Source organism: Pantherophis guttatus, chromosome 2, assembly GCF_059756535.1.
Source record: "Pantherophis guttatus breed Tessera chromosome 2, ASM5975653v1, whole genome shotgun sequence".
Classification (NCBI taxonomy): Eukaryota; Metazoa; Chordata; class Lepidosauria; order Squamata; family Colubridae; genus Pantherophis; species Pantherophis guttatus.
The window spans coordinates 163,360,772-163,386,518 of NC_142064.1; the positions used below are offsets into that span (position 1 = coordinate 163,360,772).

The following is a 25,747-nucleotide window of genomic DNA, read 5'->3' on the forward strand; positions in this document are numbered from 1 at the left end:
ATAATAATAAGATTGAAATTAGCAAATATTGGCAACGTGGATTTAATAAATAAATTGGATTTGTTTTTGTTTAAGCTTTTTAGTACATTTATAAATGACAGAAATAAGGGGTTAGAAAATTTGGCAATATTTGCAGATGACACAAAGAGGAAATAGCAAATATATTATAGGAAAGTATTAATATTTATGTGGATCTTGACAAGCTTGAACAGTAAGTAGAAAACAAAAAAAGAGTGAATTTCAACACCCTTATATATGCAAGGACCTCATTTTGGGTGGAAACAATAGCATTATATGATGGAGGATATCATATTGGGCAGTAATTCATACAAAAATAATCTGGGTATCTGGGTGGATCACAAGCTGAACATGAGTTAGCAGTGTGATTCAGCTGTAAAAAAGGAAATTCAAAAGAAGGAACATGTCAAGCTCAAGAGAGGTTATAATGCTCCTCTCTACTGTATTAGTCAGACTATATCTAGAATATTGTGTCCATTTCTGGACACTGGATTCTAGGGAAGGTATTGACAAATTGAAAAATAAGATGCATTCAGTTTTCTTCTTTTGCATCATCCGTTTACCTTTCTATAATTCTCTATGCTCTTCAGATGGTGCTCCTGACAAATACACAAGTTGAGAAAATTTTGCCATTCATTCTTCAGGGCTTCCTGATGGGCCTGGAGTAATAAATAATAAATAGATGAATGAATGATAGACAGACAGACAGACAGACAGACAAATAAGTATAATTTTCACATCTGTTACTTTTTAATTTAATTTCTTCTCCAAAGACTAGCAGCAACAGATAACCATGGCTAATCAAATATAAAATAAATCAATCAAATTTTATCTCAAATTTGGCTATATTCAAGGCCACATTCAAAATATCTATCTTGGAGCACACTTTGTTTTGTTGTCTGCACAGAATATATCCTCGGGTACCTATATAAACATTTTCTTCTGGATGGACGGTGACCATGCCTAGAGAATCAACAAAGCTTTGTTTGGTTTTACAGCCATTTTTGGGGCCATAAACTGTGCAGCAGTCTAAAGTATGGTATTTTCCAAGAGTCTCTTTACAATATACTTTCAAAAATTCTTATGAGGTTTTCTGTTTTACTGGGATAGTTAAAATTGCTGTGAAATCTTATTTTCTTAAGCATAGTTTGCCCATTGAAGCACAGATTGCTTATTTGGAACAATATTCAGTCTAGTGGATAAGGCACCAGGCTACAAACAGGAGACTGTGAGTTCTAGTCCCACTTTAGCCATGAAAGCCAACTGGGTGGCCTTGGGTCAGTAACTCTCAGGCCAACTCACCGGGTTGGTAATGGGGAAGGCAGGTGTGTTGGATAGGTTTGTTGCCTTGAGTTATTTGTAAAAATTATAAAGGCGGGTCATAAGTAAATGAATAAAAATAAAAGTAAGGGGAGTCCATCACAACAAATCTCAATGCTCACTTGTAATTACAGTGATAAGACTTAGTCAATTTTCTTTGTGATTATGCTCTTCAAATTATGGTAAGTTTTGATTAGTTTAATACCAATACTGCACCTATTCTGCTAATTATAGCTTAGTTTTTCACTAACAGGAAATATTGTGCTAATACTCTATTTTAATCTGAATTTGCATTAATTTGTATACTTGGAACTATGAATACTGTAAAGATAATAATTTTAAAATTATTATTCCTGACTTGTTCAACAGTGTACTGCATCATTAATAAAGTGTGCCTTTAACCTTATTTCTATATCAGATAGTATGTATTTTCATTTTCATCAGTAGTAGTTATATTAATTGTAAAGCAGGCCTACAGTCCACAGATATTCAGGGAAAAATATGTTACATCACATTATCTGATATGTAGTATATCTTGATGGCTGCTACAATAAATAGACATGAATGTATGCTAATATAGATTTGAGGCAAATTCATTCATTTATTATCTAATCAAATTAGAATATTGTTATTTGGTCATCTCGCCTTTCTAGTTTTCTGGAAGCAAATCTTCTAGAAAAGGATGAGGATCATACTGTTTCAATCTAGAAATTTATTGAGACATTCAATTTCTAAAGTGACATCTTTGGTTAAGCATTTCTTAAATTTCTTAATTTAGTTCTAGAGGTAGTTTATGCTTGCTAAACCCTTTTCTGCATGAACATTTAAGGCAGGGGTATCAAACGCATGGCCCGTGGGCTGGATGCGTCATGCACTGGCCACGCCCACCTGCATTTCAGCAAAGGAGGAAAAAATTGTAATACATCACATGTCGACTTCACGAGTTTGATACCCCTGATTTAAGGCATATCTAAATCCTCTCCAATATGCCAAAATGCCTCTCTTTAACAGGCGTTTCTGGAAGCTCTATAGTTATCTATAGCATTTATTAATACTTCAGCATTAGAGACAATTATAGATAACATTTAGACATTCTTGGTCAAATTGTAGGTTTCAGTTCCTAAATGAACATAAGCTGAAGCCACTCCTGTATGGAACTAAATTAATGTTTTGTATCATGACAAGTGTTACAAACACTTCCTGCCAGCTATCCTGGTTTCTTCTCTGTGTTTCCTTGTAGACCTACTTTTTCTAGCCCAGAAATATTTTTAGTTCTTCTTGCATGTAGTATATATTTGATATCTCCCCATAGATTTTTAATGATATTCAAATCTGGAGTTAGAAAAGGCCACTCCAAAATCCTTTATCTTCCTTTCTGCAAATTGTTTGATTTGGAAGATTGTTTCAGATCATTGTCTTGCGTAAATACCTAAGATCTTTTCAAGCTTCAGTTTCTATACCGATTGTACAGAGGCAATGGGGGAACATTCTGTCTTCCAGACTGTCAGATGTAAATGCCTTATTCTCCAATGTGTAAATAATGTATATATGGAACATCAGAGGTTAACTTATTCTTTGGACTTTAATGTATTCATAACTTACCACTCCCATTCCTAGCTCCACCCCTTGTATATATAAGGAGCCACCCTCACCATTCTCGTCGCTTCTACCTTGAATATTCAGTGAATATAGAATGCCTATCATAATTAAAAAGAAATATATTTAAAGCTCTAACTCCAATTATCTTTATTGAGTCTGATCCTGAAAATATTGCAACAAGCTGGTAGCAGAGGATGGTTAATTGACTCAATAAGTAATTAAAAATGTCCAAGAAAGATAGGCCCAACACCAGGGCCTACAGCAAAGAAATAGAAACTGATCAAGAGATGATCAACGAATCCACCAATGCGATTTCGAGAGAATCCGAAGAATACACCACTGAAGAAGAAGAACTAATGAGTGAAAATAATGACCAGAAAGAAATCGAAATAGAAAATAACGAACTCAGGTCAGAGATATTAAAGATACTAAAAAGCCAAAAGAATGATGAAAGTCTCATCGCGGACCTCCAGGAGATGCTGAAGAACAGCGGAGCAACGAGAGAGAAAAACGTCATTAAAGAAAAACCCAAAGATCAAAAAACCGTAAGTGAGATGACTACTGAGAAAATAGTTGTTAAAAAGAAAAGATGTGATCCCGCGCGAAATTTTGAATGGCAGCCATCTTGGTTTCAACGAACTTCAAAAGAGAATGAAGCAGAGCCAATCAAAACGCTCAGTTCAAAATTTCTGGCGCGAAAAACACTATCAGACGAAGAAAGTGAGAAAGAAGTCTCAAACTCTTCAGATGATCCAAAATCAGAAAGTGAAGACGATTTAACAAAATCTCAAGTAAAATCAGCAATGAAAACGCTTTTTGCTGCTTTTGGGCCAAGACTGAAAATTACCAAGACATCTACGAAGAAGCAAGAAATCAAACCGGCGACTCAAGACCTGCACGCTCCCATCCTGACTTCGAAAGCGACGACGCCCGAGCCCAGAGAGCCATGCCGATTTCGCCCTACACCACAGACAAAATTGAATACCAACGCACACAAAAAGAAGAAAAGAACCGTCACCACCACCAGAACCCCAAAAACCGAGCCAGAGACCGACTCATCTGAGGAGGAGCGGATCGAGAGAGCTGAAAGGGAGAGAACCTTCCACGACGCCACCAAAGAAGAAATGAGCAACGCGCATGTGCGAAACTACGTAGACGACCCAGAAGGACTTAAACTGGCCAGAGAACCGCGCAGACTCATTGCAAGCATCCCAATGCCGTTCTGTAATTTCCTGCACTTGAGAGATCACGGACTGCCCCAGGTTGTAAGTAATGGACAGAATAATGTAGGTAACTTACCCAGTGACTTCCCAAAACTTAGAATTGATGGCATTAATTTACAAGAGTGGTACCAACAGCTTCAGGTTATTTTCATGAAAGAAAATTTACTATTCTTTATAACTAGCCCTCCAAGAAGACCTTGGACTTTAAAAATAGATTGTTTACATCATAGAGCATTTTTCATAATAATATCTAGCGTGTCCCCTGCAATGTATCATAGCATCAAACCAAACCTAACTGTATCAGAAATAATTCAATGCATGTTTAATCTATTTCACAGCGATAGCGTAGCTACAACCACAAGAATGTCTAAGGATTTCTTTTCCTCTAGAGTAAAACCAGGGGTTTCTATAAGTGAGCATTTGATAAATCTAAACAAAATAAGAGCTGAGCTACAATTGAGGGGGGAAGTGATTTCAGATCAAACAATGAAAAGTGTTATTATCAATTCACTTGATCCATCATGGGATAGCTTTATGTCACACTTAGATACCATTAATTTGGGATATTTATCCATAGAAAGTCTATCTAACAAATTGATAGCAGAAGACAATTCAAGAAAAAATCGATCCAGTAACCAAACAGACCACAAACCTTTTAGGAAAGTAGTCTTTCAAGATAAACATAATGAGGCCTTTAGATGTTACAATTGTGGATCCAGGGAACATAGTAGAAGAGACTGCCCCAAAGCCTCAAGAGAGAGACATAGACCAGAATATAGGAGCAAATATAATTACAGACAATCTTCCACAGATAGACACAAATATAGAAGCCCACCAAATTACAAAGAAGGTAGAGGGGGTAGAGAAAATTCAAAAGAGAGGAAATCTGGGTCACTGAATGGGCTAAATAAACAAGACAGCACCAGAACACAGCAGGATGAGAATAACAATTGGCTTATTGATTCTGGTGCAACAAATCACACCACCAACAACAAAAGTATATTATCTTCATTTATAGAAGATAAGTTTGTGATAAAGGTAGCTAATCAAGAAAAGGTTCAAGTACTAGGCAAAGGAAATGTGACCTTGCCTGGTCTAGGGAAAATAGAGGGGGTATTATTAATCCCAGAAATACCTCACAACATACTAAGTGCCATAAAATTAAGCAGAGAATCTGATATCAATATAGTTTTCTCAAAGGGGAAAGCAACTATAGAAAAGAACAAAACAAATGTAGGTACTGTAATGATAAAAGGAGGTCTACCCTATCTGATAACTATAGAAAGATGTTTACATAACATTGATTCAAATATGGAAGATTGTATTGAAGCAGATGATGAAAATGTCAGTAACAGTGACAATGATGAGTGTAGAATAACTCATGATCACAAAAATACATACAAGGAAAAGAAACCAAAAATAGGTAAACCAATTCATGATGAGTGTGCTCACATCTTACACAGGAAGTTAGGACATGCAAGCTTTCCTGTAGTACAAAAAATGACTGAGCACGCAGAAGGTGTCAAAATAAAAAATTGTGAAAATTATTTGGAATGCTCAGTATGTAAGTCCACCAAACTAAAAACCAGTCCCAGACCAAAAAAATCTAACAGATCAACTAACAATATTTTTGATTTGGTACACATGGACTTAGTTGGTCCATTAAGTCCCTCAATTACCTATAGAAAACGTTACTTCCTAACAATAGTGGATGACTACAGCCGATATGGTTTTGTTTACACATTAAAGCACAAGGATGAAACATTTCAGAAATTTAAGGAATTCTACAAACGTATAGAAACACAACATAATATCAGAATAAAGCAAATTATGACAGATAGGGGATGTGAGTTCATGTCTAAAGAATTCTCCCAATGGTTAAAGGATAGAGGAATGTTACATTTCACGTCCAATCCTTTTTCTGCATTTCAAAATGGAGTTGCAGAGAGGAAAAATTCCACACTACAAACCATGATTAGGTGCACATTAGAGGATGCTGGTTTAGGCAAACAATTTTGGTCAGAGGCATTACATTATTCGAATTACACTCAAAATAGAACCTGGTCCAGTATTGTGAATAAGACACCATATGAGGTGATGTACAATAGAAAACCCAAATTATCACACATGCACATATTTGGAGTCACTGCAGACGTACACATACCTAAACAATTGAGGAGAAAGGGAGAAAACGTATCCAGGAGATTAAGATTCATGGGATACGAAACTGGAACCAAAGGGTACAGATTTATTGATAGTAATAACAAATTTATAGTATCCAGAACAGCTGTGTTCCATGAACAGGCCAATTGGTCAAAATTGCACCTTAATGAAATATTTCCTAATAAATGTAAAGATACGATATCTTGCGAGGAAGGAACAACAGAAAATCAAAATATTAACAAAAGTAAGAACAAAACCAAAACTTGGACTAATAGTCAGCATAAAATAAAGACAGACACATTAACAAAAAAGGAAGCTAGATATTTGCATGATAACCATAGCAAGCCTGAAAGAACTATTAGAAACAATAGAAACCAAATACCAAATAAATACAAAGATTACATAATGCATATGAATGGAGAACAAATAACACCTAATACATATGAAGAAGTATTGAAACTTCCACATGAAGAAAGAGAAAAATGGGAACTAGCTATGGAAAAAGAGATGGAAAGTTTACAAGGATTAAATGTATTCACACCTGCGATCGCACCTAAGGATAAAACAATTATAGGTACCAGGTGGATTTATAAAATTAAGAACTTAGAAGGAGGCAATACCTTATACAAGGCTAGACTAGTTGCACAAGGCTATGCACAAAAATATCCAGAAGACTATACTGATACATATTCACCCACAGTGAGAACAGAGAGTGTCAAAACAGCCCTTGTAGTAGCATCTGCACTCAATCTGGACGTATTCCAATATGACATACAGACCGCATACTTACATGCAAAATTAGATAAGGAAATATATGTAAGAGCACCACACAGTCAATACACTAATAAGAACGAAATTTGGTTATTAAATAAGAGTCTGTACGGATTAAAGCAATCCGGCAAAAGATGGTACGATTGCTTGGTAAAAGTACTTAAGACCATGGATTTCAACGCCACCACTGCTGATAACTGTTTCTTTGTAAAAAAGAGTAATGATCATATTGAATTTGTATTAATTTACGTGGACGATATTTTATACATTGGAAAGCATAAAGAGAGCAGGGAAATCTTTGTAAATAAGTTAAATGAACACTTCTCACTGAAATCTCTGGGTAAAGTGAATAAATACCTTGGTGTGCAAATTAACAAAACTAAAAGGGGATTCAAACTTACACAGAAAGATAAAATCATCGAACTCCTAAACAAATGTAACTTAAATAATGCTAAAACCTGTGACACCCCTATGCAAACTGATTTCCTTAGAAACACTGATGAATCTTCCCCTGAGTTTAAAGACAACACATTTTACAGATCAGTTATAGGTTCACTCCTTTATATATCTAATTGGACTAGGCCAGATATTGCATTACCTCTCAATCTATTGTCAAGATATGTTAGTAAACCAACCTTGTATCATTGGGAAGCTGTCAAAAGAATTCTAAGATATCTGAAGGGTACATTAGATTTTTGTTTAATGTTGGAACCCAATAATGACAGAGAACCAAAAATTACTTGTTATGCTGATGCAGATTGGGCTGGTGATACATCATGCAGAAAGAGTACTTCTGGTTATGTTTTTCTATTGAATGATTGTCCAGTTTACTGGTATACTGGTAAACAAGAACTAGTAGCCACTTCTACTACAGAAGCGGAATATGTTTGTTTGTCCAAGGCTGCAAATAACCTTGTATGGTTCAATGATCTGATCACTGATGTTTGGAAGAAACCCACCTTACCATTTATTATGCATGAAGACAATAAAGCGGCCATTGAAATATCCAGATCCGATGCAATTGGACAAAGGTCCAGGCATATTGATATAAAGTTTAAGCATGTGAGACAACTGTCTCAAGACGGATTCATTAAAGCAATACATTGCGATACTTCTGAACAATTAGCTGACATATTAACAAAACCCTTACCTTCTAAACAACACAAATATTTAACTTCTAAATTATATGTATTATATTGTCCTGAATCAGAATGTAATTGGTGTTGTGTAACGAACCGGCATTTAGAGGGGGATTTGTCAGATGTAAATGCCTTATTCTCCAATGTGTAAATAATGTATATATGGAACATCAGAGGTTAACTTATTCTTTGGACTTTAATGTATTCATAACTTACCACTCCCATTCCTAGCTCCACCCCTTGTATATATAAGGAGCCACCCTCACCATTCTCGTCGCTTCTACCTTGAATATTCAGTGAATATAGAATGCCTATCATAATTAAAAAGAAATATATTTAAAGCTCTAACTCCAATTATCTTTATTGAGTCTGATCCTGAAAATATTGCAACACAGACAAATGGATTCTCAACTATTAGTAAAAAAAAAAAAAGTTATTCAGCCACTCCATTTTTTCCTACTTGACAAAATTTGTCTGAAAAGAGTAATGATGGAACTACTAATGAAAAAGCCAAGAGGTTTACAAAAAGGATGAAAAATTTATATGGGTATCTCATAAACAGTGAAATCCCCTAATTATACCCTCATTCAGAAGCATTTTTTTTTCTCCGATGCCTGGCAGCACCCATTCCCTCAGGGCAAGGTGAGAGAGAAAAGAGGAAAGTCCATATCATTGTTGAGAGGCCAGTAATTTGTGGCTCCTCTTTACCTTTGATCTTTTCCTAAACCAGTTGCTCCTGAGATGATGTTTGTAATTAAGAACAGGTGGCAATATTTGTTTTCCTTTTGCTATTAAGTTTTGGTCCCAATCTAATTTCGTTAGTCTGAAGGCAGGAACTTACCTTTGTTCTTGTTTTTCTTTAAAAACAAAAAACAAAAACCCCAAAAAACTTTGTTAGCTCCTGAGAAGAATAGGACAAATATTCTTCAGATAATCAAACTAATGAAAAGAGTCTGGTCCTTTAGATTACATAATTTTGCTATTTACCTGGATTGGGGTCACTGCTGGATGCTTCAGTTCAATCATCCGTTCTCCATCATCCTGAAGCATATTCACGTACTCTTCCTGGTTAAGAAGCTCATTGTTTCTGAACTCCTGAAGAGAAGGAAGAAAGAATTAATACAACTAATGTGGCCACAATGAATGAGCTGAATGATGTAAATGACACATATGCCACAAATGGACTAGTGGGAAAAGGCAATTTACTTCTTTGGAAGCCACCACAACCCTGCCAGAGCACTAGTAGGTTATTTATGAAATTCAAGTATAGGGGGGTCATCATGATGGTAATTGGGATAGGAATTTCAACCACTAAGCCAGGGGTCTGCAACCTTAAACACTCAAAGAGCCATTTGGACCCGTTTCCCACAGAAAAGAAAACATCGGGAGCCACAAAACCCTTCCCGTGCCTGACTATTTCTTGAGCGGCCACAAAACTAGCATATGTAGTTGAATTAAACGTTCTGTTTTCTTCTGAAACTTTTCTTTTCTTGGATTTATCCATGGTTGGCCTACCAGGGGTTGAAAAGCTCAATAAATCGTGTGCCGGCGGGTGTCGTACATTGACGGCTGTGATGCATATTTTGAGTGACAGGGAGCCGCAGCAGAGGGGTGAAAGAGCCACATGTGGCTCCAGAGACGCAGGTTGCTGACCTCTGCATTAAGCAATGCGGTTATAAAGCATGATGTCACATGATGACACTGCCCAGTGATGACAGTTCTGGCCATTTCTGGTTACCACTTTTAAATGAATCATCACAGGTTGTTAAACAAGGACTTCACATGACCATGACTTCCAACTTCCTGCCAGATTCTCCATTGGCTTTTCTTGTAGGAAACTGGCACAGAACATTGCAAATCACAAACACGTAATCTGGGCCAGTTGCTGAGCATCTGGATTGCAATCATGTGAGTGTGGGGGCATTGCAACAGCTGGAACTTTAAGTATCACTCATTCAGCACCATCACAAGTTTGACTGGTCCCTGAAAGAATGGACATTAACCTCTACATTTAACAATGAATACATTTTGTTGAAATCAGTATGGCTGGAGGAAATTTTTCCTGCAAAACTGTATGTAGTTTATGGGTAGGGATGTGCCATTGGGCACATCTGAAATGGATGCTGCAGGAGTATCATGTTCCTTAACAGAGTTCATGAACCAAGACTTCCCACACCTACAGATACAGTTTGACATCCAACTTTTCATTTACCTCATACTCACGCCGGACTGACTGGGGATCAATCATTTGATCGCTCCAGTCCTGCTTCAAGATCTTCTGCTGTTGCTCTGAGAGATACGCCAGCTCTTTCATGCAGCCTTGGAGGTGGGTATAGAGGCTATTCAAGCTCTGGCCTCGCCAGATAGAGGCTTTCTGTCAGATTGAGGGGAAAAATATTATTGTCGTTTCATTTCATTGTTGTTGTCCAGTTGTCATCAACCAAATATTGCAATGACAAGTCCTAGCATTCTCGAGCATTACAGCTCTTGGTATTATGGTCTGAGGTTTCCAGGAATGGTACTCCAATAAGGTTGGAGAACGCCATTTTGGGAAAGGGTGCTGAAGGTTTTTATAATTCCCATCTAATTTAATGTCAGATATTTAATAAGATTTCTATCCTGATTTTCATCCAGAAGCTAAAGATGGCAAACATAATACTTCTTCCTCCTGTTTTCCCCACAACCACCTGCTTCTGTAGCTGAGAGTGGACTAGAACTTGAGTCTTCCTATTCCTTGTCCAACACTGTGCCCACACCTGCACCATGCTGGCTCTTAGAATTCTCTGCCAGGAGAATAACTCTCTCCAGCATCATGCTTGAGCTACCTCATGATCCTCTGCAGAAGCTGGCTGCTTGGTGGAGGCAGGAGAGTATGTTGGCCTGCTCTCAGTAAGTCATGTCTCTGGTTTGAATGGATGAAACTCCAAAATGGTGTGTCATATGTGTAGGACAGGAAAACACTCAGCAGTGTTGATGCTCTTATTTATTTTTTGTTCTTGTAAAGAGTCCTCAAATCAGAAGTGGGCAATATTGTACAACGCAACACCAATATGCTTCTAGGTACTTCTGTTAGTGTCCATCAGATCTTCTCTCCTATCCTAATTTTACAAAATTAAAGAAAAAGCTGGAAACAGCAAAGCACAATCCCAGCCTCTAATATCATATTTGTTTGCAGTAAATTCTTTGGATTAAGGTCCCAATGAAATAGAAGAGCGCACCTATGAGTTTAGTTCATATTCCATTAAATGGGAGTATTGTAAAGGGTCATAACCACTATGGCAGCCATTTTGTATATAGGTATGTCTATCATGGCACTCAGTTTGGGAAGGTGTCATCACATTCTCTCAAAACCAAATGACTCCTATCTTTAACAGCCAGATTTTCTGATGACAGTTTACATGAATCTGAAATAGCAATTTAATAATATTTTCTTTTTAAAAAGTTATAGGTTACAATAGTGAATACAATTCTTACCAGCAAGTCCTTGTATTGAGTCTTTAAATCTCCAGCTTCCTGTTTGGAGAGAATGAGAACAATTTTATTCTTAAAAGAGACAATACTAATGGTTTACATTATGTGTTAAAAAGATATACCATTTTGCTTTATCTTACTGTGAAATTACAAATATATACTATAATATTTGGATTTAATATGGCCTTTTGCTTACAAAAATACAATTTCCACGAGCAAACTGAGCCCTTCATAATGTAGTCAATATTTTAGTCAATATTTACCGTTTAAATATTGAAGGAATTGAACTGTTAACTAAAAAAAAATCAAATTTGCTTTTGACTGTCAGTACTGTGAATAGATATTTCATTTTTTAAAGGCTAATTATGATTCAGTCTATAAACTGTTATTGTCTGATAATTCACTGATAGCAGAAGTGCAAGTATTGTTAAAGGGCCTTTAATTATAATAAGATTGCAGAGATCTTTTTATGAAAACATTCATTACAGTAATGGAACATTTTAGTACTGGACTTCCAGTATGCTGACATTTAAGAAATCTTTTCAACTATGTTCTGCAAATTTTATCCATTCATTTTGTTAAACAAATTTATATGGCTGTCCAGCTTGCACACAAATGACTCCCAGCAGCTTACAACATTAAAACATTAATCATTTGAAATTTTACGATTTTTCTTATCTTGCAGCTTTGGAATGAATTGCTGGATAAGAAGAAAAAGTAGTCATTCCCATTCAAATGCTGATGGTTTGAGTTTGAATTTAGTTTCAAAGAGCATGGCCAAAGCTGAAGACTTTTAAAGCTGTAGACTACAACATCTGAAGGGCATCAGATTGCCTGCCCCTTTTGTCTTCACAAATTCAGCCAATATGTGTTGGATTATAGTTCAAAATGTCCCTACTGAGCTTTGGACAATTACTGGGTTAAGTAGTGGTGATGGGACTTGTGGTCCATTATGACTTTGTTTTGTGTTTTTCTTCTTCACCATCACTGTTAATACACCCACAATTATGCAACACAAAAATGCTCACAATAAACACTGTCAGTTCTTCCATCCTATTACTGGGTTACAATAATCATATCTCTATATGCAGAATCAAGTTCCAAGTTTGTTGTCTTAGACTTCTGATATTTTCATAAATTTTTCTTTCATATATGTTCTTTCTTGTGAATTTCACAAAAATAGGAACTTCATACAAACTATCAATTCTAGAAACCCCCACTAGAATACTAAAATTCACCCGGGAGTTAAGAATTTGGTTTATTTAAACAGGTCTTGTGAATGTGTAATGGTTCAAGGTGTGTGATTTCCAAGTTGGATATTACTTAAAATGATCAGATTAATTATTCTTCACTCTCCAGCCACACAGCATTGGGAAGACGTGTATGTGTATTCATCTCTACAGTGAAAAGACTGACCACATGCCATCTTACCATACTGTGAAGATTTTTGATCTGCAGGCCATATGCTTCTATCTCCTTCTGAAGAATGTTATGTTCTGCAATTTGTTTTTCCAGCTCAGGCATCGTAGGTCCATATTGCCCTCCACTGATTTGTTTCTGCAACAAACCCACCAGTAAGTCACCACACTGTTTACATTTAGAGTTATTCAACTGCAAGAAAAATGTAACTCATTTCTTTGATCTCTTGTCCAAATGATTGCAATGTTGTTCCTAATAGTTGTGACCGCTGCTAGCACTCAAGCCAAATGATCCTGAAATGTTAGCGAGTGGAAGTCAAAACCAGAAAAAGGTGCAGGAAAAGTGGTTATGGGAAGAAGTGAGACAGGCAAAGACTGATGGGATCATTTTGAAAGGTTTTGTAGCTGTCTCACTAAAGAACTCCTCTTACTGATAAACCTGTACCTTGCAGAAGTGACCCATTTGCTACAAAGAGTCAATTATGATATTATATTTCTGTGAAAACATAGGCAGAAAATCTGGTATCTTCATTACTCATGTCGAGTAATGAAGAAAACCTGGTATCTTGAAAGCTTACACAAATAAAGCTGTTGAGTATGTTGATACCCAAGGCAACAGCAATATGAGGTGACATGCAAACTCTCCCACCCTTAATCTAGGTGTGTTGATAACCTACTAAACGCAATACAAATGGGAGATGACGTTATATGGAGCTCTGTAAAACAAGGATATTCTTACTGCACTTTAAAAAAACTTTGCTGAGAAATTGCATTTAACAACAATACACATCCCTATTTCTGTAATTAATTCCACGATGGTGAGACAAGTGGGCTGAAATATAGTTGCTAGGTTGCATTACCAGTCAAACTGCATGTTCTTGATAATATTCCCTGACCACCTAGTCTGGCATGAATGATTAAACCAGAGTTAGTTTTATTCAGCTTAATAATAGTTTTTCAGTATATGAGAACAACTTGTTTTACCCATTGAGCTAAACAATAGCTTGCGTAACTGTGGTTCATTCATAAGCTACAGTTGGTTATGTTTATATAACATAGAAAGTTAAGATCAAACAAACCACTATAATGTGTAAACGTGGCCAATATGACTTGGTCCACCTTAAAGATTTGTCTGTGACAAAGCAAACTTCCTGGTTTTATCATGAATTTGGATAAAAGGTTATTGAAAAAATTATTGTATTTCTAGGTCAAATCAGTGCATTGTCAAAGCCATGTATGCTCTGATAAGCATTGATTGAGGTAATTTTTTATTATGCTGGTATCATCTTTGCCTTGCAAGGATAAAAAAAACATTTGTCCTTCTGCTGTGGTCTTCAAGTAAAGCTGGAATTCATGTTCAACCTTATTAATTTTGTTGATCAAGAAATGCACTTGATCAAATGAAATGCCACGCACCCAAGCAGCAACTCTTACCTGCTTTTGTTCTAGAATTTTTGCCCAGTCCACTTTGGAACCAACTTCAGAAAGTGTAAATTTTTCATAGAGCTCTCGATATTCTGCACACTGATGTGTCATTCGGATATGGAGCTGCTTGATACTTTTGGAGGGGAGAAGAAAGGGAATTTCTTCATTAGAAAATGGGCTTCTTCAAGGAAGAATTGCCCAAACGTGATCTGAAGCTTGTCATGTAGGGGTGTCTCTATGCATTTACTATTTCTCAAGGGGGCTGCATGGAATATAAAGCATTACTTACTCTTTTTCAATTTCAAAGGCTTGAGGATGTTTCAGATGTTTGACTTTGTCTACATCTAGGAAAAGGTCTTTCAAAAGTGTCTCAGCATCTTTCAAGTTTTTACCATTTATCTGCTGGAATTCAAAAGGCTTGTTCTGCTGACGATTAAGAGCATCCTACAACAAGAAGAGCATAATATGCATACACCTCATTCCCCGCAGAGAAGACAGAGAGGAAGTGGCATTTATCAATCTAGAAGGCAATGTTTTAGGCTGTAAGTATGTAAGAGCCTTGATAGTACAGTGGTCTACGCACCCTGTTATTAACACAGCTGCCTGCAATTTACTGCTGGTTCGAATCTCTCCAAGGCTCAAGGTTGACTCAGCCTTCCATCCTTTCTAAGGTAGGTGAAATGAGGACCCAGTTTGTGGGGGCAATAAGCTGACTTTGTATAAATATACAAAAGTATGAAGGCTATTGCTTAACGCATTGTAAGCCGCCCTGAGTCTCCGGAGAAGGGCAGCATATAAATCAAATTAAAAAAAAAAATATTGATCCTGATATTAATTCCACAAATGCAGGTTTTCTGTATAGTTTATCATATAGTATACAATTAATTTTGGGACATGGTGGCTCAGTGGCTAAGATGCTGAGCTTGTCAATCGAAAGGTCGGCAGTTCAGCGGTTCGAATCCCTAGTGCCGCAGTAACGGGGTGAGCTCTCGTTACTTTTCCCAGCTTCTGCCAACCCAGCAGTTCGAAAGCACGTAAAAAATGCAAGTAGAAAAATAGGGACCACCTTTGGTGGGAAGGTAACAGTGTTCTGTGCACCTTTGGTGTTTAGTCATGCCGGCCACATGACCACAGAGACATCTTCGGACAGTGCTGGCTTTTGGCTTTGAAACAGAGATGAGCCCCGCCCCCTAGAGTCGGGAACGACTAGCACATATGTGTGAAGAGAACCTTTACTTTTACCTTATACAGTTAATTTACAGAATTCATCCCATTGAATAAACTTCTTAGATGAAGGGAAAAATAACTTTGGCTGAACACTGAATTAAATATTCATTGTTTTGATTTGGCAAGCCATGTTTCATATATTCTGAGTTCCCTGATAGTAGCCATGAAAGTACCTAGAACTACTTTTGAATGGTTATCCTCTATCAAACGTGGAAGGAGAGGCTCAAGTAATACTAGATTAGCAACTGAGGTACACTACACCAAGTAAATAGTCATCAAGAATCATTGAGTTTCAGTCCTCTCACTCTAAGATAAAAAATTTTTTAAAAATATTTTCAAGAGTTAGTCATAGTCTTTTTAGTTCCAAGCTCAGAGTTATCATACATTCAAACATAACCATTACTATATCCCTTTTCAGATAGCAGCATTGTATAAAATGCAAAAAGTCAGCAAAAGAAACCAAGGGCAAGAAAGAAAAGAAAAGGAAAGGAAAAATAATTCTAATTTGCTCCAACAGCCATAATTATAGTTCTCTGTCCTTGCAAAACATTCTTGCTTCCATTAAGTTCACATCCTGATTCAAACACTGACTTTATTCTTTTGATATGTCAGCTCTCCTTGATGCTTTCTGAGCTTGGTTGTTTGCTGGCAGATGTTTCATTACCTGACTAGGTAACATTATCAGTACTAGCGAGTGTGAGGTTCATAGCACTGATTTTAGTTTCACTCTCTAACATCTCACTAGCATTCCCAAAGAAATATTTTTTTTTAACATTTCCAATGTTTCTTCCCAAATTATTCAATCATTCTGTTCACTCTGCCAAAGGCTGTCAGGTGCGAAAGACCAGTCTGTGAAAGATCAAGTCCTCACATGAAGGTTCAGTTAAACTAATTTATTGCTAAAGCCTATACATAGAAATCTTCTCAACTAACAGCACCTGTCTGGAGTTAGATAAGGATCAACGGTTGGATTAAGGTTGCTTGTAGCTACGTAACAATCCTAGGCTGATCCCCAGTGGCGGATTAAGGCTCACTGATACCCTAAGCACTGACAAATCTTGGTGCCCCCCTCCTTTCAATGAAGAACCCATCTTCATTGGGTTTTTTTTTTCTTTCTCAACTTTGTGGTGCCCCCTTTGGGCCTGGTGCCCTAAGGACGTGCTTAGTCTGCTTAATGGTTAATACATCACTGCTGATCCCATTTTCACTCCGCCCTCAAACTCTGCCAGTCCTCCTACAAAAGTTGTTCTTTAGCCCTTTTCACATACCGCCAGAACACTTTTTCATTGAAATTGCTTTGCATTTTCTTTTCTCTTTTAATTTTATTTTTTGTTGCATGATTTGTAATTTGAGGTCCACTGACACACTTGTTATAGAAGGCACTCTCCCATTGTCTCTACAATATAGAAAATACTAGCTCTTTCATTCCACTCCCAGAATCCTTGATTAAGAAACAAATTCACTGTGTTTAAGTGGGTTTTTTTTCTCTTTCTTAGTCTCTCATGGAACCCCATCAAGTTCTCATGTGGTAGCATTCCATATATGAATCTATGACTGGCCAGTAGGATTCTATATAATACATTCTGAAAAACCCTGATTTCCCCTGATTTAGAAGATAGTAATTCATTCTTCTGACTTATATTTCATTCATAATTAACTCCAATCTTCACTTTCATACATGTATTCATCAAGTCCTCTTCACAAGATTAGACCACCTCCATTCAGATCTATTAAAGGTTTCCACATAGTTTTTTAAAAAGCACAAAATATCTATTTTTCTTTCTTTAACATCATCCATTAACTGAGTCCACTGAAGATAGGTGGCTAATGAATTCAAATAAATAAAAATAAAACACAATTTGTGTTTTATCTAATATTAAAAAACTAAAGAAGTTTCAAAGAAGAAACCTCTTGAGTTTCTAATGAAGGTATCTGGAGGACCATTTTGTTACAAGAAACTATTTCATGAGTTCACTCCACTTTTTTAATTTTATTTTTTAATATTTTTCATACATCCAGGCAACTCTGATTTTCTATAATCTTGTCATTTCGAAATAAAGGACACAGGTATTCCCCTTGTATCTGATTAGATTTATTTTATGTATTTGCCCAACCATCATATGAGATCTTACTATTCTATTTGGAGCTTTCTCCGATAAACGTTAGAGTCAAACATATAGCATGATTTTTGTATTCAAGTTCCAATTTTACCTTCTTAAGTTTGGACTGTGTTTCAAGGATGTCCTTTTCCACCTGGTCAGCATTTTTTTGCATGCGTGAGATGAGCACCGCTAGATCATTGCTGCTTGATGATCTGCAGATAAGGATATAGAAATCAGGTAGATTAAAGATCCAGTTTTTTTGCTCAGAATTTCATACTGAAGCCACATTCTTTTGCTCAATTCTTTTGCTCAGTATACCATAGAATTAGAACCCAAACTGGAACATTAGCTTCAATAGTAAATTCCTTTAAAAATCTCCAGAATCAATAATTACATACCAGTGAAGTATAAATTCACCTATGATCTACTTGATAATACTCCTCAACTTACAACAGTTCATTTGGTGATCATTCAAAGTTACAACTGAGAAAAGAGACTTATGACAATTTTTCACACTTACAACCATTGCAGCATCCCCATGATCATGTGATCAAAATTTGGATACTTGGCAACTGACTCATATTTATGACGGTTGCAGTGCCTCAGGGTCATGTGATCCCCTTTTGTGACCTTCTGACAAGCAAAGTCAATAGGAAAGCCAGATTCGCTTAGCAACTGTGTTCCCTCAGTGATTCACTTAACAGGTGTGGTAAGAACGGTCGTAAAATGGGGCAAAATTCACTTAACAAACATCTTGCTTAGCAACAGAAATTTTGGGGTCAATTGTGGTTGCAAGTTGAGGACTATCTGAATGTTCTAAATAATAAGTAACAAATAAAACACAAATCTTTTGCGAGAAAGAATGATTAGCACTCTTATGTCCTTAATGTGCACATAAGTCAAAGAAAACCATGAGATACCTCCCCATCCAAAATCTTCTAATCTAATAACTTTCAAATTAGAATCTTCTGATGTTTGTCTAATGATGTCTGTGATGAGTTACAGTACGGGTGCCAAACTCGCGGCATCATGTTGCTGTCATGTGACATTTCATGATTTTTTTCCCTTCGTGCAGCTGGCGTGGGTGTGGCCTGCACGTGACACATCTGGCCCACGGCCCGCCAGTTTGACACCCCTGAGTTACAGGATGCCATACCTCTCTGTGAACCTGTCACAGAGACACAAAGCAGTCTATACCACAAAACAAACTGTTTTAGAAAGGAGATAAATAAAAGTTATTTTATAAATATTTATTTATAAATAAAAATTATTTTATAAATGAAAGTTAGAATCAGCTCTGTTTCCCAAAAGATGACTTTCCCTTAGGAGGCAGAAATGAGTTAGCAAAGGAAGCTGGAGTCAGCAAAGGTGCTAATGAACTACCAAAGGAAACTGGAGTCTTAAAAATCCAGAAGAACTCTGGGAAGAAGAATTTTAATCAAGGAAGTAAATGGTTGGCAACTAAAGAGGGATTGAGACAATATTAATTGTTGAAGCTTGTTGAATTTTATGAATAGCAAGTAATCTTGAATTGACCCAAAGGTGCTTTTTTTTCCGAAAAGGCAATTGGACTTTGTTTTTCCTTGAAGATGTTTTGCTTCTCATCCAGGAAGCTTCTTCAGTTCTGACTGAATGGTGGAGGATGGAAAAAATTATATTCCTTGCAGTCATCTAGTTGTTAGCACTCTTTCTGAGAGTCATTGAGGCCACTTGGGGATTTATCTGTACCCTCAACAGTGCAAATGGATGTGGAAGCTTCTTGGAACTGCTGAAAGGATTGTCTTGTAAACAGGAGATAGGTGGTGTCATATCCCTCCCCCTCTGTTGAGAGAGGGCTGTTCAATATTAATGTGGATGGCCTCTTTGACCCTTCTTTCAAACCAGGAGTCCTCTCTGCACAGAATGTGGACTTCATAAGACTGAAGTCTTTCAAATGCAGATGCAGATGTCTTTCAAATGCAGATGGACTACTGAATTTTGTTCTGGTGGGTTTGTTCTCCTATGTTGTGCCATGACTTTATGAAGTAGTTGTTTTGTTTCTCCAATGTACACATCATTGTGTATTGTACTGCATATATCATATTGGTCTGTTTGTGTCTGGGTGTTTTATCCTTGGGGTGAACAAGCTCCTGCCATAGTGTATTTCGGGGTTTAAAGTGTATATGTATATTACGTTGGTTGAAAATCCTCCTGAGCTTTTCAGATATTCCTGCAACATATGGAATGACAACATTGCTTTGCTTGTTCTCTTCTTTGTTTGTTATGGAGGAGCTCCTGCTGGGTCTTTTTTTGGATTTGATGAAGATCCAATTGGGATAGCCACAAGTTCTGAGGGCTTCCTTGATGTGTTTTAGTTCTTTTTCTTTTCCATCTTTGCTGATAGGCAAATGTTTAGCCCAGTGGTGTAGAGTTTTCATCACTCCCATTTTGTGCTCCAGTGGGTCGTGAGAATTGGAATGTAGATATTGATCTACATTCAGTGTGAGGTGAGGCACTTAACATTTTATAAAAGAGTATTGTAAAATAAAATTGTAAAATATCATACACCAGATGTGTTTAAACCATTTGAGCCAAGGTAATGCAGTGGTTAGAGTGCAGTACTGCAGGCTACCTCAGCTGACTGCTAGATGCAATTCAGCAATTCAAATCTCACTGGCTCAAGATTGACTCAGCCTTCATCCTTCCTAGGTGGGTAAAATGAGGACTCAGATTGTTGGGGGCAATATGCTGACTGTAAACCATTTAGAGAGGGCTGTAAAAGCACTATGAAGTGGTATATAAGTCTAAGTGTTATTACTATTTGGGAACCGGGCATTCTACAAAACCTTCACGTAAGCATGTGAAAAGAACAGCCTCCAGGTTGCAGAGATATTAATTGCAACATAAAGAACATAATAATAAAATGGAAAACAAAGTATAAGAAACTGGCCTTTATGTGGTCAAAGAACCTTAAGATGACAATAATACAACTGAAGCTCCATGAGGCACATAAAAAAATAGGTAGAGCTTTGACTATACTGCCATCTTGGTTTTTTTTGTCCACACCCTGTGAACATCCCTAATAAGAATCATAGTATAATACACTTTACAGAAGGAGTCTTAACTCTTCCTACACTGGAGCATTTTCTTTAATTTGCTGTGCAAAATCCAGTCTGGCCCTTAAGTCAACGGAGAGGCTGGTCATCTGGAAGCACCCTCTCCTCACAATAGGTACTAGCCTTTCTAAGTAGACCAGAAAATAATCAAAAGCTTTCTGTACATCAGGGTTGTATGTCTTAAAACACATCCTATCATTTCAATGAGACAAAATCAATGGGATCATAAATAGTTAGAACTCAAAACCTTTAAGAGATTCACAAAGAGTTTCATGGCATTACAACTAAAATGCTGACTGGTCTTTCAAATTAAAATCCAATTTAAGCCTTCTCATTTGTTAATCATACATTACTAGAACAGTAATAATCCTAGAATAATTTATTATTGTGGAATAGTGTGTGCTGATCCTCCAAAGAAAGGAGGGATATTGATACATAATCATGTGAAAATAATACCGTTGGCAATATGTAGGGAAATGAACCAGCCCTTCCAGAAAAAATGGTTGACATTGCAACAAAATGTTGTTTAATTAATTTTATTCAATCTAGATGTTGTTCTTCAAAGGAAGCTTTTATGTTTCAGGAACATCATATTTTCATAGACGCATAAACTGTGTTTGCAGGACAGGCCCATACATGAGTAAGCAATGTCATTCTTTCTCGGGCAGTCTCTCACTTTTTGTTTTTTTTACTCTTCTCAGAATACTCTCAAAAAGCCCCAAACAGGTAATAGTTCAACTTGAGCTACATATACCATAGGAGCAGATTTGGTATGTTCTTGCTACCTGACCCTGTTTCTAGAGAATGAAGGGATGGGATTATTTCTGGTATTACAGTTTTGAGAGCACAATCAAGGAAAATAAACATACTCTAATAAACCATCTTGGCAAGTTTAAGAAGGGTGGATTTTCCCAAGCTGGTTGAGGAATTCTGGGAGTTGAAGTCCACCCACCTTAAACTTGCCAATGTTGAGAAACACTGCTCTAAACTATGATTCCAAACTGTGATTATGGCAAGTCAGGACTGCAAGTTTGGACAGCATATTAAGCCTAACCTTGGTATGCTTTAGTTTAGCATATCATACAAAGATAGTTATAATGTTGGAAGATTTTTTGGGGGAAGCATGGGAGGCCAGCTCCTATTCGATACCAAATTCAGGTGCAGAGTGCAGCAATAACATTGCTGAAAAATAGCATCCCAGCCATCGCTCAAAATGTGTCAGGCAAAAGAGGGCATATTTGCCTCCTAAAGCAGATTTGTTTTTACTGTAGAAAAGGATTAACATTCAAAACTTTCTCCTACTGTTTAACTTGAAATTTGGCACCCTAAAATTACCACCAAATGGCTCCAGTTCCACCCTTTGGAGTTCCAGAGCATAAGGTTGCCCCTGCTTCTGCATTACTGCAATTTCTTGTTTCTAATGTCAACTTGTTAGCACTTAAATAATAACAGGAACACTGTAGCTGGGGGAAAAAATTATATACCTGTGTAATGATTTCTTTTCTCCCACTCCACTCCTCAGAGGTCATTGCCCCCCCCCCCCGCAGCCTGGAAATAGAAACTAGTTTGTCATTCTTTTCAGTCAATTGCACAATCTGCTTGTCTCCTGCTCAGCCTCATCGCCTTCCCCTCCCAGGAATGAGGAGGAGACATGGTAGCAAATACTTGAGCACCACCCAGAATTCCAGTGTTATTTCCTGCCAAACTAGAAGGAATGTGAGTCATTCTACATTGCTTCTCAGGCGTGTTGAGACAAACCTATCAATGAATTTGCTTTCATGAAGTCCCTTTCTATAGAGACCAATCAAAGGAAAGTCACAGTTTCAAGATGCTTGATCACACTCTGTTGTTCATGGCATGGGATGTAAGAAACCATAACATTGTGACTCAGGGTGTTATGTTGACTCACCTTTTTTTTTTAAATAAAAGAAACCCATGCATAAATCTTTCTTGTTCTCTGGACTTTGGCCTTTCCCCATCAGCAGAAGTTCTCTCTAAATGCACAGGATTGAAAAATTCTATGTGCTTCTTTTAAAATGGCCAGGAAGGACAATGATGGTGTCTAGCATTTAGTAACATGCCGTTACTGACTCACTTATTTTGACTAGTCTACCTGTTTTTACAAGTCATTGGATTTAACTGGCAATAGTTGATGAGTTTGGGATGCTGCCCATCATCCAAATGTTTCTGCAATTTCTGAGCAAATTGCATGCCATACCAGATGCTCTAGGGCACTGTGGGAAATTCAAATGCTAGAGGGAGAGGCCTCCTACTTAGCTTTCCAAGAAAAAAACATCTGGACAAAATAAATCACACCTGTCCTCATGAACTGATTGAAGAAAAGGTATGGTATGAATTGAAGTCACACACACGCCTTACTTAGGAGTCTTTGGTACAGGGTGGATCTAACAACTATCACTTGTCTGGAAGCCCAACTACTCATAAGGACAACTGATCATCCCCTTCTTATTCCTGGCTTATATTTCAAAAGGTTCTAAATAGTTGACGAGGCCGGTCTCTCTTTTGCAGGATTTATGCTAACTCTTCCTCTCATTTAAATAATTCTTCCTGTCTATTTACATCAAATATTTGTTGCTAGCTGCTTCCTTAACTCCATGATTTTCCTACCATTTAACCCATACATATGTCCTCTGGAGATACATTTTCTGGTTGTGGGAGCTCCCAAATGGAAATCAAATTAGGAAATGAGATTTAATGAAAAGAAGGACTAGGAGTGACATGATAGCAGTGTTCCAATAACTAAAGGATTGCTACAAAGAAGAGGGAGTCAACTTATTTTCCAAAGCATCTGAAGACAGGACAAGAAGCAATGGATGGAAACTAATCAAGGAGAGAATCAACCTAGAACAAAGGAAGACATTTCCTAACAGTTAAACAATCAATCAGTGGAACAGCTTGGCTTTAGAAATTGTGAATGCTCCATCACTGAAGGTTATAAAGAAGAGATTGGACAACCATTTGTCTGGAATGGTATAGGGTTTCCTACTTGAGCAGGAGGTTGGACTAGAAGACCTCCAAGGTCCCTTCCAACTCTGTTATTCTGTCTGAATTGGAGAGTTCAGGATCCTCTCCTTTGGATCCTTCCTACCATCCCAAGCACGCCTGTCCTATAATAGTAGGCAGGAGAGACCTTGGGAGACAGGGCAAAGTTATCAGTGATGGGTTTCAAAAAATTTTACTATTGGTTCTGTGGGTGTGGCTTGGTGGGCATGGCATGGTGGGCATGGTAGGGGAAGGATACTGTAAAATCTCCATTCCCACCCCCCTCCAGGGGAAGGTTACTGCAAAATCCCCATTTCTTCCCAATTAGCTGGGACTTGGGAGGCAGAGAATAGATGAGGACGGGGCCAGTCAGAATTTTTACTACCGGTTCTCTGAACTACTTAAAATTTCCACTACCGGTTCTCCAGGACTGGTCAGAACCTGCTGAAACCCACCTCTGAAAGTAATGCTGCCTAGGGAATGGTGAGATAAGAGACAGAGCTGGATATTGGGCAGAAGGCTCAGAAGGGACACTCACTAGTTTTTTAAACTGTGAAGAAAATGGTGGGAAATTTGTACTTTCAAACTTGTAAAGTTTGGTTAATGTAGCTTTACAATAAAGTAGAATTAGCTTATCTCATCATGTTTCCTATTTGGTGTACATGATAAAGCGGATGCTTGCTCTCCTCAAAGCTTATATAATGAAATCAAGCCAGGGCAGCTTCAAAGCATCTCTCTGGAATAACAGATTCAGAAATAACTACCAACTGCATTCAGGACAGTCTTTTTCTAAAAGAGTGACCAAATGTGTTTGTTTGTTTTATATTTCCTTACCAAGGTAAAATAACTGCAGCCAGCCTGTATCAGCCCAGCCTATGTCAGATTATCTACAATCTTCTATTTTCTTACAAATCAGTAATTATTCTCACCTCTACTACTCCTAAATGTTTTCAGCTAATACAAAGGCTTCCATGCCAACTAGTTATGCAATTGTTTTTGTATCAAGGAGTTTTGTCCTCTCCCAAAAAGTTAGGCTTGAAGAAAAGTGCCTTGTTCATAGCTGTCAACTAGTTGGCAACAATTATGGGTAGTTTGAAATACCCTGCACCAAGCCAATCACATTTCTCCAGTTGCAAAGCTGTGGTATGTTCTGCAAAATCATAAATATGATACTTCTTTTAACATCCTAAAAGTGAAATCTTTTTCATCTTCTCTCTGATTCTGCTATGGTTGAACATATATTATTCTCGAATGGACAGACTATCCACTGTGGTCCCTGACATCTAGCTCCTGCCAAGTGTAGACACTTACCTGAAAGATTTGTAGCAAAATATGCAGTTTGTCAATAACTTCATTACTATTACCATGAACCCAAAAGCCATGTTTAGATTCTCTGCTTTTGCTACAGGTCCTCCAAACAATTTACCTGTTCCATCTCCCACGTAACTGACTAACTTAGTGAATGGCTTTGCAAGGCAATAGAGCAATGCAATGAAATTCATGAAGACAAATTCATGGACTGTGCATATGAAGGAGATGCTTGAATTTTTTTTTTGCCTCTTTATAAATCTTTGCTTCCTTTGTGCTGCTTATGAATTCACGGAGTTCTAAAAACAGGTCCAGGGAGTGGAACTGTAAACTGTGGCATGTTTGAACAGAGAAACTCAATGCTGATTAGCTGATATCTCAGGCTAGGCTGCCATTCTCTACACTCAACTACTGAATGAAAGCTGAGCTGGGTGGTGGTGGTTTGTGGGTGGTAATATTGTAAAA

At 37.3% G+C, this 25,747-nt stretch overlaps 1 protein-coding gene across 1 annotated transcript in view; it reads right to left on the reverse strand.

The window, feature by feature from the left end:
- The window catches only part of EVPL (envoplakin), a 53,286-nt gene that overhangs the window by 21,958 nt on the left and 5,581 nt on the right, over nt 1-25,747 (reverse strand). Inside the window, exons 2-9 of the mRNA XM_034408612.3 lie at nt 17,986-18,088; nt 14,837-14,991; nt 14,557-14,680; nt 13,136-13,261; nt 11,708-11,746; nt 10,446-10,607; nt 9,221-9,328; nt 582-677 (exon numbers count right to left, since the gene is read on the reverse strand). Of these exons, the coding sequence (XP_034264503.1) occupies nt 582-677; nt 9,221-9,328; nt 10,446-10,607; nt 11,708-11,746; nt 13,136-13,261; nt 14,557-14,680; nt 14,837-14,991; nt 17,986-18,088 (913 nt within the window). The remainder of the gene's footprint in view (nt 1-581; nt 678-9,220; nt 9,329-10,445; nt 10,608-11,707; nt 11,747-13,135; nt 13,262-14,556; nt 14,681-14,836; nt 14,992-17,985; nt 18,089-25,747) is intronic.